General features: G+C 37.5%; 2 protein-coding genes across 9 annotated transcripts in view; one reads left to right on the plus strand and one right to left on the minus strand.

Moving 5' to 3' along the window:
• Positions 1–15,087, minus strand: part of ARL13B (ADP ribosylation factor like GTPase 13B) — a 33,551-nt gene that overhangs the window by 9,612 nt on the left and 8,852 nt on the right. For all 7 annotated transcript variants that reach the window (XM_058833074.1, XM_058833109.1, XM_058833111.1 and 4 more), the window contains exon 5: positions 1,368–1,473. In XM_058833074.1, the coding sequence (XP_058689057.1) occupies positions 1,368–1,473 (106 nt within the window). The remainder of the gene's footprint in view (positions 1–1,367; positions 1,474–15,087) is intronic.
• STX19 (syntaxin 19) lies at positions 3,921–14,294 on the plus strand. 2 transcript variants are annotated; one of them, XR_009276972.1, is made up of 3 exons: positions 3,921–4,302; positions 12,458–13,680; positions 13,940–14,294. XR_009276972.1 is itself a non-coding variant. In XM_058833130.1 (2 exons), the coding sequence occupies exon 2, from the start codon at positions 12,586–12,588 to the stop codon at positions 13,462–13,464; it is 879 nt and encodes a 292-aa protein (XP_058689113.1). In that variant the 5' UTR covers positions 3,921–4,302; positions 12,458–12,585; the 3' UTR covers positions 13,465–13,933. The 2 variants fall into 2 exon arrangements, 1 of the variants encoding a protein (XP_058689113.1); XM_058833130.1 differs by lacking the exon at positions 13,940–14,294 and having other exon boundaries at positions 12,458–13,933.

Genomic DNA, 15,087 nt, shown 5'->3' on the forward strand with positions numbered 1-15,087 from the left:
GGCACCACAGTCAGATATGGAATGTGTAATTTGTGACAGAAAAAAAATAATTCTGACCAGTCCTTTTCACTATGGAACCCTGCAAAAACCTCTAGTAGGACCTACTCAGGAAGGAGATGTACGGAAGATGGATACAACTTGTTTCTTTGAGAAAACAAAGATCAAACACTGGCCAGCACAAGGGACAATGCTCTTCTCAGTTTGCATCAAGATTATTGTTACTGCAGTTTGGTTACAAATTATAAAAATTTAGAAATATGGAACACACAGACATATTAAATAAGAAAAAGAGGAAGGTCATTCTCACTGACACTGTCCAACAGCAAGACAAATTATTCCTCCCATTTGTTGTAATACTGTGTGGGGAACTTTAAAGATCTAGTGGAAAATTAACTAAAAGAATAAGAAGAAACAAAAGGTTTTTTGGTCCTTGCCTAACTTTTTATCTTGTTTCACAATGTCTCTGTTTAAATTGACCCCAGGAGTCATCCTACTGAAGGAATTTGGGACCATGTTTATCTTAAAGAGCCTGGTAAAGAAGGTGTCCATTAGAGTATGGAAGAGTCCTAAGAGTGTGTGATCTGGTATCATTACTAATCACACATAAAATAGAAATAAAGAAAAAGAGCATTTTACTGCTCACAGGTCAGAAATTAGGCAATTCAGATGTACTGGAATAAACTAGTATCTTTCAGGTCTTTTTTTACTGAAAATTTTTCAAGAAAATATTTTTGGCACCGAAGTTCCTCAAAAATAAAACAAGGATGAACTTGCAGTTTTAATTTTTATGATTGCTATATGTGCATAGTGCAAAGTGCACTAACTGAAGGAAAGCACTCAGATAATCATGACATAATAAACAGAGCTGTGCCCTGCTCTAACTCAGCTATTATAGTAAATAATAGCAAAATGTAGTGCTCAATAAATTTTGCAAATCTCCCTAATGAATTAAAATTATTTTTAAATTTTAAAATCCAAAGCTGAAATGGTTTTGCAAAAATGCCTTATTTTGGTTAATAACAGCATAACATTTATTATCTTTCAAAATGTTTTTAATGCCATTAGAAAAAGATTGTGGAAGTAAAGGCCTACCTAAGACACTGGTTGATTAAAACAAAGGCTTAAAGAAAAACTTCAGGAACTACTAATTTGGATATATTATTTGAAATATCGACCAATATTAAGTAGGTTTCATAAAGATTTCTGATTTTGGCTCCCCCCACAATGACTTCCTGCTAGGCTTTTTTCATAACAGGACAGTGAATACTACATCTAAATTTCAGTTTTATGCCATATAGCACAATTTCCTACCTTAATGGAAGCTTTACACAGATATGAGAAAATACAGCATCTTAAAATCTACTTACAATTTGACAGAGACACTTGTGTTCATTAACCAGCCTTTCCAGAGATAACGACTCGATTATATCTGCTTCTGACAGAGCTCCTTCTCTGTCCTGCTTATTTGCCAGCCTAGAGGGAAGATCAAAAGAAACACTCAGCATCCTGCCACAAGAGAGACTCTCACATCTCCAAAAGCTGAAGAAGGGGAAGACTGAGAAAGAAAAGATAAAATTCCTTGTTTCAGCTTTAATTATTTCTTCTACTTAATAAGCATGTTAGTCTAGGCACCATTTTCATCAGATACTAATGTTAGATAATCACTAAGGTGCTCAGTAATAATTTAATATTAATTCTAGAGAAAGCAATCATATTTACAGTTAAGAAAATGGACATAATAGACCATCCTGCTTTACATCTAAAGCAGCACAGGAAAATCTGTTAGAGCCTCTGGATGAAAGTTCACAGTTTTGCAACTTCCCAAACCATGAGCATTTCCCAGTGTAGAAGTGCTTCAGGATCATCTCACTGCCTGCAACCCAGCATTTCTCTCTGATGCCAAAAAATGTTTTGAACTTGCTCTTCCTGAGTAAAACTTGAAGTGTAGAGGGAGGGACCTGCATGAATGGCTCTAAAAACCTATTTTATTAAATTGAGGAAGGAAAAAAAACCAAAAAAACCCACATAGCTCACAAAGTAAGTATTCTGTAAGATGATCACTGTCTTGCCACTTATATATGATAGAAAACAGGACTCTACAAGACAGACATTCATTTACGAGTCTAAAAATACAATCCAACCTTATTTTGCACTTTCTACAACATCAATAATACAAGCTAAGTGCTGCACAGCATTAGAATATAGGAAATTTGTACTTGCTTCTCTCTAATAAAGAAATTCCACTCAAACAGTGCTCCTCTGAAATTTAGCAACATTTCAATGACATAAGAACTCTGACTCAATTTTCTGGATAAGAAGACAAATGGCAGAAGGTTTTGGAACCAGACATCATAGTCCTTCCTCCTGAAATCTCAAGTCATTATCATTAACTTAAATGGCTTTTAGGGAACTTAGGGCAAAGCTTGTACTTTGAATTTATGTTAATTCCTTGCTGGGAAGGAACAGTGGTAAGAATTCACTCCATAGTTACCAGAACTTGTCAGCACCTTAATTTGATCTAAGACCTTATTCTTCCATATTCTCCAGAATCCCAGTATGAAAGCTTCAATTCTTAATTATTTTACTCTCAAGAGAATTTTCTACATCAAAAACATTAAAAAAAAAGCTGTGTTGCATCTATAGCCCAAACCCCCACATTCTTTGTCACCATTACCCTCATGAGCTATGATTCATTATCTAATCTTTCATCTTCCTTTTCAAGAATTTGTTTATGAAGGAGACCATAGAAAAGCAGCTTCTCAAATGTCCAGTCTCTCTCAATCTTCACCATTCTTAACTATTTGTGGTCCAAACCATTCAAACCATTCACATATTTATCATCAGCTTGAGGATAAAAATCCCTATGTCCTACTGATAATCAAAACTTTGCTGGCTTGACCTGCAGAGCTGGAGAGAGCACAAAGCTGTTCTCCCTGCCCTTCCTTGATACTGAATTCCACTTCTTAAAGAGAGAACTTCTACAGTGCTTTGTAAGATGTAGTGTAGGGATTCCCAAACTGCTGCTCAATGCATATATAGAACCTGTGTTATTTTCAGTATGTTTATAAAACTCTGGCACTGCTTCTTTTCATCAACCAGCTAGAACAAGACTTGTCCTCTCAGTATTTAGCTATGAAACCAAAGTTAAACCAGGGAAAAACGGAGATGCAATGCAAGGAAGTAATTAAAAGACTGGAAACAATTAACTTCACTTTTTTTCTCCCCCACATAACCTATTCTGTTACAGTCTGAAAATCCTACTGTGCTGCCTCTTAGTCTCAAAAAGCATTCCTCAGCAGTGCTGTCAATTCATCTAGATCTAATTGAAGGCAATATTTCTGAGCAGTGTTTGTTGCCACAGCCTATTCCTCTCTCACCTGAAGATTAAATAACTGCACTATTTCTGCTGCTCTTGCTCTGCACACCCTACAAAGCACAGCTGAAGCAGAATGAAATGCTGGTAAACTGCATAGCTCGGTGGCAGTTTGACACTAACATTCCACAGCTTGCAGTACCTGCTGATTTTTAACCTCAAACACCTTGAAAGGTGTCATATTTGTCTTTCTGGTCAATTAGCTTCCACTTTCTCTGCAGCAATACTGACTGAATTCCAAAAATGTGGCTGAGGTGCTGTACCTGGAAAAGCAACATATCCGAATGTCTGTCTGTGCCTAATCTCCCCAGAAACTGAAGTGGTTTTGCTGAGGTCCATGTACTGCTGGACACCCCTGCCCACTTCAGACCTTAGGTCAAACTTCTAAATGGAGTTCAAGTATTTTTAAGATACTGTAGAAAAATGCATTATTCTGCAGAGGGTTTTTTTCCCCCGCATGAACAGATCCATCTACCCTCAATAATTCCTTTTCCCTCCATGCTTTGGTACAGAAGAAAGCAAAGCCAGCACTTACACTTGTGCTTCCAAGGTAGGCACTGCTCCACTTGCAGCTTCTAAGGGGAGCTGCTCCAAGGCACTTCCTGCTGCTGGCACTCCAGAGGGATCCGCCTCCCAGCAGGGCTGGCTTTCAAACAGGCACAACCAGATTCCCCAGGCACAAAGTAATCAATCTGCCTGTCTCCTGCAGTGGCAGAAGGCAGTTTCAGTCTACCACTCCTGAGGATGATCACACTTGGACAACGATATAAGAATTAGAAACAGGAAGAATGAAGGAAATACTTCAGGGAATGCTACCCAAGACACGTTCCTTAGGGAATATTCTGGAAAAATGTTTTTGGGACTATACTGAAGCTCAACCTCAGGAGTTCCTGTGTAAAGGATAAAAGCCACCATCACAGGATTCAGAGGTAAATACTCTTCTCTTAATGTTTCTAAATTTGCAAATATCAGTAAAAGGCTTTCTAGTGGGGTTTAGAATGGAAATGTATGTAAGTGTCAAGACATAAAAATAATGTATGTATGTCTGCTTTGCAAAGAGTTAGGTATTTCTGTGGGTGAATATGGACTTACAGCTCTGCTGCTCTTGCACAGGACCACCAGGGCTTGAGGCAAGTTTTATACAAAAAAAACCCTTTCTTTAGGGAATACATCAGTTAGCTTAAAAGACAGACCTTGATTTTAATCTGCCAAGTCAGTTGAACTTCATATATAGCAATTTTTTCATGTTTAAAAACCTGTAGGAGGTATATATCAAACCATACTTGAAAGCATAGTGGAGTGGCTGTTAGTTTATCATATTAAGTTTGCTGAGTAAGAAGCTTCCATCTATAAAATCATGCTTGGCTTATTTCAGTTTCACATAAAGTATATTTGAATTGTCTTAGTGTAACAAATGTACCTCATGCGAGAAATAAAGTAGGCACCTACTGCTTTTAGATCAAGTAGGATTTTTCTAAGCAACTGGAGAGCTTTTGAACTTTAAGAGTCGCAGGAAACAATGTGAAAAGGGAGTGTTACGTGTGCATTGGCACAACTGACATCTACAGCTCAGCTACAATATTTCTCTTTAGAAGCCACTTCTGCCAGAGAAAAACAAAGTCTGAATGCTATAGAAGTTCCTTGACCTTTCTATACAATCTCCATTACTGAGCAAAGAGGGAAAAAAACCCCAACAGAAACCAAATCAGTATTAAAAGTTTACTTTGCCATACAAGATCTGTAAAAATGTCCCAGATATGATACTTTTGGGGTTATATTTACTCAGAATCAGTGATCACAACCCCAACATTTTGGGTCAGATCTGCATAGTGTCCATCAAAATTAATGAAGAGCAAAGGATGCCTGAGGTCAAAATTACAGCACCAGAATTACCCCCATGATTGAAAGCAACTGCAGGAAAATGAATTTTTATGAGAATGGTTTACCTAAGATGAAGAATTAGTCTTTAAGGAGACTTCAAGAAGCCATAGCTTTGAGAGATGGAATTAGCTGGGAAAACAGACAGAAGCTTTGAAATTAAGAGCAGTCTAAACAAGGGGAAAGAACAATGCCATATTCTTCCCTCTACAGTGAATCTTCTATTTAAAAATGCTGCTCTACCCTTTCTCCCTTTGGAGTTTTTTCCTCTCATCCATTAACCTTTTTTCTTGGGCAATCCTGTGGGCAGCCATCAGAAGGATGTTTTTATTCCAGAGAAATGAGGCCTCAGCTGATGCAGCATGAAAAATTTTGTCTCTTTATGCTTTGCTCATGTCAACATCCATCAAAGTCAAACTCCTGACCCACACGCAGGCAAAAATAAGTGACTTGTTTTGCTTGTTCCTTCTTCTTCAATTATTGGCAGTTCACGAGCTTTTTGAGGAAGTCATGGAAAACAGAATTCCTCATACTTTCAACAAATAGGAGAACAGACCAGCAGTTTCAAGTGGCCCATGGAAGGCACTCTTGATGAAGTTCTGAGCCTGCTCTATCAGGTGATTTTTTTGCAGAGTGCCTTCCAAATGGAAGTGTTAACAAACCTTTAAGCACATTTTTCTTCAGCATTTCAAGTCCCTCCCCCTTCTGGGTTGCTGACAGCAATGACAAACCAATCAGTAGATTTTGATGGTTGACACGTGCCTCTTTCTCAAATAAATGGACTTATTTCAATTCATGCCTTCAATTCTCATGCAAAACAGTACTTTGAATAGTATGGTGAACTATAATTAAAAAAAGGTGAATAAAGTACCACAAGATTATTGCCCTGCTCTCATGCAATTTCAGGGAGCTGTAGGAGACATTTCTGAAAGTCAATATTTTCCCAAGACAGTTCCTCCAGGTCACAAATAAGAGAACAGTTAAAACTAAGATTGTAAACTCCTTCTGTTTACAATATCTCTAGGCAACTTCAGTCTCATATTAGCTTTTGAACATGTCACAAGAACATCAGCAGTTATAATTTGTTTCATTTTGTTAAGTGGCCTCATTCTCGCCACAGGTCTGAATCATATTCCTATTTACTGAAAAGGTTTCTTGATACACTCTGCTATCAGTTCAGTCCCACCTCTTGGTCAAACAGGCTGCAGCCAACAATGTCTGAGCTCACCTAAAGCAAGTTATGTTCAGCTTCCAGATGTGTAATTCCAAAACAAATGTCAATAAATGATATAGCAATATATTTTTAGACAAGATTAAAAAAAAATGAATTGCTTTCTTATACTCTATTTCACCTTGATATATCAAATGCTAGGCAAACTAAGTATAGTCAAATTGACTGTATGTTTTGTTTAAAAAATCTTGCCTTACATTTATTACAGGTGAGTTCCAAGGCTGTGATGGGCAGCTCTGTGGTCTGACAGAGATGAAATGGGAATGTAAAGCAGGTGGGATGGTGCACAGCACAAATTCTGAGTCTGCACTTCTACTGTCAGGAAGACAAATCTCTCACACCACTTAGTGCAATACAAAGCTACTGAGTTCAGACTATATATCTTATTAAATAGAAACCATCCCACCTGTACGGTATCCTCCTGCAGCCCTTTCTCTTGCTCCTATTTTATTTTCAAATACTGATTTAAAATATATCAGTATTTGGACCTTAATGATGTGATCTTTGGGCAGAGGAGATCATGACTTTCTTTCTAGGTTTCTGCAGCCTCTAGGTTTGTGAGGACTCTCAAAGAGCACTACTGACAGCAAATCTCTGGTTAAACAAGTGAAAAAATCACCATCAAAACATGAAGTTCTTACCAGTTACAGAGAATTAGCTGCAGACTAAGCGACTTGCAGAGTGAGATCATTGTTTTGTCAGTGAGGTGAAATGCCCTTCACCCTCACTGGGATTTATGTCAGTGCAAAAGCATGAACTCCTCACCTCCTATTATCCAAAGTATCAGCAGGAATGTCTGCAGACATAGAAATGCTGGTAGATGCTTTTCCTCAAGTCTGCATCTGCAGCCACACAATCATAACAAAGATTTCAAAACTCCAAAGGAACAAGCTCAGATCTGCAACTGATTCATTGCATGTTCATCTTAGAACCAAATACTTCAGGAATAGCAAAACACCAACAGAAGACAGCTACATCTCCTACAACATGACTGTGTTACAGATTTGTGGTCAAAGGCCCATGAATATCTAAAAGTATTTTAAGTCCGTTTTCCCCCTCTCCATATTTCTTGGAAAACTCACTCCAGAGCAGCATGATTTGGCTACACTTTTCCAGCAACTTTAGCCTAATTCTTCCCCACCTTACAAATTCTTTGAATACTCAGGTCTGCTCTATTACATTTGAATTTTTTGGTTTTACCCAATACCCACATTTCTCCATCTCCCACAATCCATTTCACGCTAATTAGAGAAATCCCAAGCTACCTTGCTTCAAACGCAGCATTTCTATTCTTGTACATACTGGTAATTTTGGTTTCCCTGGAAGTCTTGTGGCAGCTTTTACAAAGTGATAGGACAAGGCTGAAGTGTTTTAAATGCAAGAAGAAAAATCTAGATCACATGTTAGGAAGGAAGAAATTCTTTACTGTGAGAGTGGTGAGACTCTGATACAGGTTGCCCAGAGAGAAGTTGTGATCATCCCCTTTGCTGAAACTGTTACTGATTTTTGCACTGTCATCTCATCTGTGGCATATTTTTAGGCAGGGTAAGAGCTCTGCCTTTGGTATTTTCTTGCTGACCCACTCCCACACTTCCCACAAACAGAAACTTGAACTTACAACTATTTTTAAGTATGTTTTTCCAAGGACTTATTTTACAACAGAGATGCTTAAGGGGGTATTTTCATCCAATCACCTTGTGTCTCATAATCCTTGGTTTAAGCACATTTGTTTACAAAGTATTTAAGTTAAAGGAAACTTTTTAAACAAAGGAGAAAATAAATGTAACTTATAGCAAGATATCCTACTTTAGTTACTTCTGATGCATCTTTGTGTAACAGGGCAAGATTCCAGAACAACGCCAAACAAGTTCTTTCTTTCCTTGTGAGAACATGAGAGAGCACAAACTGAATTTCAACTCAAAACACCAGCTTTCCCCTAAGACTACTATAAGGATTTTAAACTATATTCATTTAAATAGTGTATGTCTCTAATTTTTTGTTGCTAACTTAAGACACTTAAGCAGTCATCAAGCTCCAGAGTATGACACCAAGATTTACTCATTGCCATTGTGCTTGGAAAAAAAGTTAGGTGGGTTTCTTGGCACCACATGACAGAGCTGTAATATAATTTCACTGCAGCTTGGAAATTCATAATAAAATAACAATTAAAAAAAAAAAAAAAAAGCTTAGGATTGCATGTAACATGAAATTCCTTTGGGACACGTTGCCTGAAAGCATTGTCTACCCAGTGCCCTTAACTGACTCATAGCTAAGGGTCAGGAAAACAAACCTACCCTTATTTTTTGTGAAATCATTTAAAAAAACCGAACAAAAAAAACCTTCCCAAAACAACAACAACAAAAAAAACGACTAACAAACCAAAACACAGAAGTTTCAGCAGAGGTAAGGAAGGTAGCATGAGCCAGAACACAGATCATCCATCTCAAAGAGCTCTTAAAGAAAGGACTCAGTTTCTTGATTGCCTGCAAGTCCTCTTCTCTGGAAGAGAGTGCAGGATGTTAAAACTCAGGTAAGGTGGCTAATTGTATCAAAAGATCAAATAGAAACAGAGCCTTTACTGTCAGGAATTTTAATCAAGGTGCTGAATAACCAAGATCTAGTGAACAAAAGCAGAAATTAAAATAAACAAGAGGCTTTGGGGTTAATTTGGGGACTGGGGAAAAAATAAAACAATCCAGCAAAGCCAAATAAAAAGCTATTAAACCCAATTACAACTAAAAACAAATTAATTTTTGTATTTTTTGTATTTTGTATTTTAATATTTAATTTTTGATTAATTTTAATCTGTACAATTAATTTTCCTACTTCACCCATCCAATTATGTCTTTTAACTTAATGTAGCCCAAATCTTATTTTAGGATGTAGGCTCCATGTTTCCTGGGTCTACTGATAAATTCATCAGACAGGTGGAAGAATATTCTATGTGGTTGCTTTGCAATTAAGCAAGTGGACCTTTCAACTTGCCTTTTTTTTTTTTTTTTGAGTTGAGAAGATAATATAAAAAATTTCATTTCTGTCAAACTCATTATGTTTGAATTTTGGACTTACTTTATCATCATGACAGATTCTAATGGTGGTCCAGCTACTAGGATTCCCCTAGTCAGTGTGCTGAGATAATTGTCTTTATCAAGACTTCTCCAGTTGCAAATAGCATCTGTTTAAATGGAGAGATTCATACAACCCTGTTCCTGAGGAACAACACAGCCAAGTTATCAGAAGGCAAAGACTCTTGCAATACCCTTAAAATATATTTGACAAGGATGTGAAAATTGCATTTCTGAACCTGACAAGTATTTATAGCTATATATAAAGATGCTTCAAGAAGAAAAAAACGTAATCACCAATGGATTTGCATGATAATAACTGCAATGGGCAGTGAATGTAGGGGCCACACTAAGTCACTGGAGTGCTTTCAGTCCACATATTCCATTTACTCTACTATAAAGAATGGGCATGTTTTCCTTTTACTGACAAAAACGTCAAGGAAAATGAAGTGCTTTCATCTCAGTGAAAAGAAAAACAGGATGTGCCCCTATATACAAACATGTAGGACAAAACAAGGACTCAGTAAATGAACAGAGATTGTTGTGGAGCACTCAAGAAGCCAAGCCAACAATTTCCAAGGTTATCTCTGTCATGGAGACATCCTCATTTCTTTGAAACCAGCATGTGTTCCAATTGCCAGTATAATCAAGCACAATTATTGGCAAGCCTGTTCAGTAGCAGGCTTTGAAGGCAAGCCCAGCAGCAGAGAAGATATGAAACTAAGATTCAATTGCTTACATTCCAGTCTTTTGAGAAACTGATCTTTAAAAAAAAATAAAAAATCTCCAGTATTTTCTGCTCACTCCTTTGATATTTAACAATATTTGCAGATTTGTTTTCCAGTTCTGTGAGGCTCTTCCCTCCAGCCCCAAGGAACAGTTATTTCAAGAGCAATGCACCAATTCTCTTAGACACAAGAAATTCTTGTCACCTCATAGCACAAGCATTAATGGTGCCCTTAGAACTTGTTCTTAATCCCAGGTCTGCCCAGCCCTGCTAAATTAACATGGGTCAACAGATGTGTGAGGCTGGACTAGAACAGATTTTCAGGTCACTTCTCTGAAGCCCTGTTTAGCAGCCCTGGGTCCTTTCACATGCCCCCAGCTGAACTTTCCCTGTTGGTAGCAAGCAGCTCTGGAACATTCCTGAAGAATGTTATCTGCCTGACTTCTGCCATGGGGACATCCACGGAAAAGTTCAGCAATGTAGAGGCATTATTGTAATGAAATTTATAATTTTTGCATCTTCCCCACCCCAGAATAATGTTCTCCAATAAAAAACTTGCAATCTTGTCTGATCACAAGTCTCAGCACATTACTGTAACTTCTAATGATTGCCAGACTTTTGGGATTCTCTTGATGTGAATCAACAAACACTAAATTCAAATATTATGGTGTAAAAAAGGAGTAAGGAAAATCTACACTAGGGTAGAATATCAACATTCTTTCTCATTACTAACCTCTGAAGAATTTCAGGTTTTGCTCTTCAGCTAATCCTCCTGCAGAAAGCCAGATTTAAGTCTGTGAAGACATGTCCACAGTGCTCAACTACATGACTTACACAAAAATCTATTTAGAGACTTTAAATATGCATAGGGGAGCAGAGATACCACAGCAGTATCATTTGGAACTGTTCAAATAAAAGAACATCATTTGCATATTGAAAGGGTACTGTATAGACCTTTTGCAGCTTCTAAAAATGCATCTTTTGGATACTATCAAGAAATTCTAATTTGCTTGCTAAGAAAAAATAAAATCTCTAGAATCAGGGTTAAATAAGAGTTGCATCTATTTAATGCTGCAGTTTCAGAGAACAGCCCTAAAAGCTCTGAAACAGCCAGGAGATAACACTGTGCTGTTTAACCTTTATGCTTGAACAGCCCTTTGAAAGGCACACATCTGATTGAACCAGAAGACCCTAAGTAAAAAATCCCATCATCTTCCAGTCCTGAACATGTTGCTTCTTACTGAAATTTTCCATTCTTGATCACAGTCCAAGGAAATAATTTACGTAGAGTTTGAGAAAAATACCTTCTTCCCTGTGATTAAAAATAGTTGAACTTAGTTTCCATTGGGCGTGTTTTAGAAAATATCTTGCTCTTAATTATCTCTCCAGTAAAGCTTGCACAACAGCTAGAGAATAAAACAAATCTGTATCTGCTTTCTGTTAAATAAGAAACAGCACTGAATTCTAGCCCACTGTGGTTCACAATGTACATTTGCATCAATTTTATGAAGAACGTAAATGACAGTGTAAGAGTAGTAACAGTAATTCAAAGAATGCTTAGAAAACCTTCATGCTGCAACATTAGTGATATGGATTCAACACCACAAAAACTCAAACATAAAAAATCAATTGATTTTCATGCTAAATTATTAGAGTTCCTAAATGATGAGAGTCCTGTTGTTCTGTTTTGTTGTAGCTAACTGCTTCAGTTGCTATCTAACTCTCCAGGCAAGGAAAATGGAGAAAGGCTTTTGAGTGTGGCCAAATTAATAATCTAAATTCATGCCATAACGCTGATTCCTTACAAGGTCTGTCTCAATCTCAAAAACAAGTATTTCCTACTCAGAATCCAAAAATGGAACAGCCCCACTTCTATTTCCAGAAAGATTTATAGATTGATTAGTTTTCATCAAGTAAAGAGTAACGATAAAATAATTGGAGTTACTCCTCTCTTCCTCCCCAAAATAAAAGTCCTCTCCACACTTCTCTGGTCCAAGTTCTGTGCTCAAATTTACCACAAAATGGCCTTGGGCTACAAATCACAATTTATTCAGAAAACTCCCCACTTCCAACTCATTGCAACTTTTACTTTGGTGCAGAGGGAAGTAGCTCTAAACTCTAAAACTGCTTTTCATATATACATGTAACTACTAACATTGATTATTGTTACATTTTGATTACAGTGCAATGAAACAAACCAAACAAAAAAGATACTGGAATTAACTTCCTGTGTTGCAAGAGGGGGAAAAAAACCTAACAAAAAAAACCCACCAAACAAAAAACGCAGGAAATCATCCTGACCACATAAACCATGAAAGATCGTCTGCAAGAGCTCAAATTGAGGGCTAAGGAACTACAGATAGCTGGGGAAAACAATGGTGCAACTGTACAAGAAGAGGAGCAGGAGGAGTTTGAACAGCAGGCCATTATTTATGAAAAAGAGCCCATAACCGAAAGGCACTTGCACGAAATCCAGAAGCTTCAGAACGAAATTAATAATCTGGTGGAAGAAGTCAATAAATTCAGCCAACAACAAAAAAGCCTCGTGTCTTCAATGAGAAGATTCAGCGTTCTCAAGAAGGAATCTAACATAGCAAGGGAGATCAAAATTCAAGCAGAACACGTACGCAAATGTTTGGATGAACTGTCAAAAGCAGTGAGGAAAGCTGAAAATGAGCACGGGCCAGCCCGAGCCACGGTGAGGATCCTGGCAGCCCAGCACGCCTTCCTGTCCCACCGCTACCTGCAGGCCATGCTCTCCTACAACGAGGCTATCACCGCCAAGCAGGACAAGTGCAGGACCTTCATCCTCCGCCAGCTTGAGGTAGCTGGGAAAGAGGTGTCTGAGGAGGAAGTCAATGACATGCTCCAGCAAGGAAAATGGGAGATTTTCAATGAAAATTTGCTTACTGAAGTCAAGATTACTAAAGCTCAGCTGTCAGAGATTGAGCAGAGACACAAAGAACTGATCAATCTGGAGAACCAGATCAAAGATGTGAAAGAACTCTTTATCCAGATCTCAGTTCTGGTGGAGGAGCAAGGGGAGATGATCAATAACATAGAGATCTGCATGAACAACACTCAAGAATATACTCAAGTGTCTAAAGAAAAGTTTGGGCTTGCAGTCAGGTATAAAAAAAGAAACCCTTGCAAAGCCATTTGCTGCTGGTGTTGTCCATGCTGCAGATGACACAAGAAATGAACTGCTTGAAATACCAATGGTTCCTCCACACCAAACTGACCTTGGAAAGCACTCTTGGGATCCCTCAACTTCTTCACTTTTCTTCCCACCTTCCCTTCAGCACAGCTCTCAGGAAAAACTGCATCCATTTGTCAAAAGAGAGTAAAGAATTTTACGGTTTTCACAGAAAACACGTGAACTACAGGAAAGGATCAAAGGATAAAGGTGACACTTTTTGGTTCTTCTGAACTTCTTCAAAGTTTAGAAGTTCTAAAGTACAGTTTGCTTCTTCCACCTAAAACAGTGTGGCAACAAACTCTCTGTGCTGTTGGGAAGCATTGAAAATACTGTTAATCTCAAAGACAGGATGCATAAAAATGTTTTATTTACTTTTCACAAAATAATAATAAGTATTTTTAATTGTCTTGGTTTTTTTTAGCATTTATATTTACTTGCTCAAATTCTAAATCCTTTTTTTCCCCAGGAATCTGAAAGTCTACAAAACAAATCCACACATGAAGCAGACACCACTAGTAACAATCCAGAATGGGATGCCTAAACCAAACAAGAGGTCAGAAAACTTACCAGGAATGTTTCAATACTACCTCTATAGGAAAAGTTCATAAACTTTTCATAAACTGACACAGAGATATTTATATTATTCAGCTCCACAGGCAGAGCCCTAGCAGGATAGGGGAATATGATCTTTAATTACACACTCACAAGGCACATTCTTAATGCTGCCTGTCCTACCTAAATACACAGTCACATCTGCAGTCTCACTTTTGCTAGCACAAAAATGAACGAAAAAATAGAATGAAAAATAGAACTCCATCCTCACACCCCCTAGTCCTCCCCCATAATTCATAGAACCAGAGAATGATTTAGGTTGGAAGGAACCTCCTGTAACCAACTCCTTTTGGAACTGAGTGGGAAATAGCCCTCCATTCAATTTAACAGACAACAGCAGCGTAACAGAGACAAAAAATGTAATTTCCAAAAGAAATTAAAAAAAGGAATTCTACACTAAAAACAAACAACAAACCAGAAATGTATTCCTGAACGGCTATGTACTGTGCAAGGACACAAGCAATACCACTGTATTTGGGTGGTCAGAGAAAGCATAAAAAACTGCACTGCAATTCAGCAAGACACTGAGTGAACTGGATGTTTTTAGTTGCATGTAGTGGGAAAAAAAAATTATTCTGCTATCAAGTCATTTTCACATCGTGATATCTAGAAATAGTTGGATTCCCTCTATCCCAGATTAAAACTGCAACTGAAATTAACTGCTGTCAAAATACAAAGATCTGAACCTTAAAGTGAAAAAAATTATTTACACAGTAGCAGCAAATAATAAACTAAGATGATGACACTATTGAAACTATTTCACTAAATACTCTCCTCATAATTGCATATGTTAAAAATACCTTTATCTTCCAAGGGTAGAGTAGAAATTAGTCAATAAGCAAGAGCTGTACTTTCAATCATGGAATAAAACTCAAGTTTTCAAAATTCAAGTTTCAATACTTGGGAAAACAGCTGCCTGAATAAGTAATTTCCAAGTATAAATTGGTTAGAAACAGGCTAAACAGTTAAAACACAGTGAAGAAGGACTGGGAAGTGGGAAAG

The sequence above is a fragment of the Poecile atricapillus genome, chromosome 1 (assembly GCF_030490865.1).
Source record: "Poecile atricapillus isolate bPoeAtr1 chromosome 1, bPoeAtr1.hap1, whole genome shotgun sequence".
In the NCBI taxonomy this organism is placed as follows: domain Eukaryota; kingdom Metazoa; phylum Chordata; class Aves; order Passeriformes; family Paridae; genus Poecile; species Poecile atricapillus.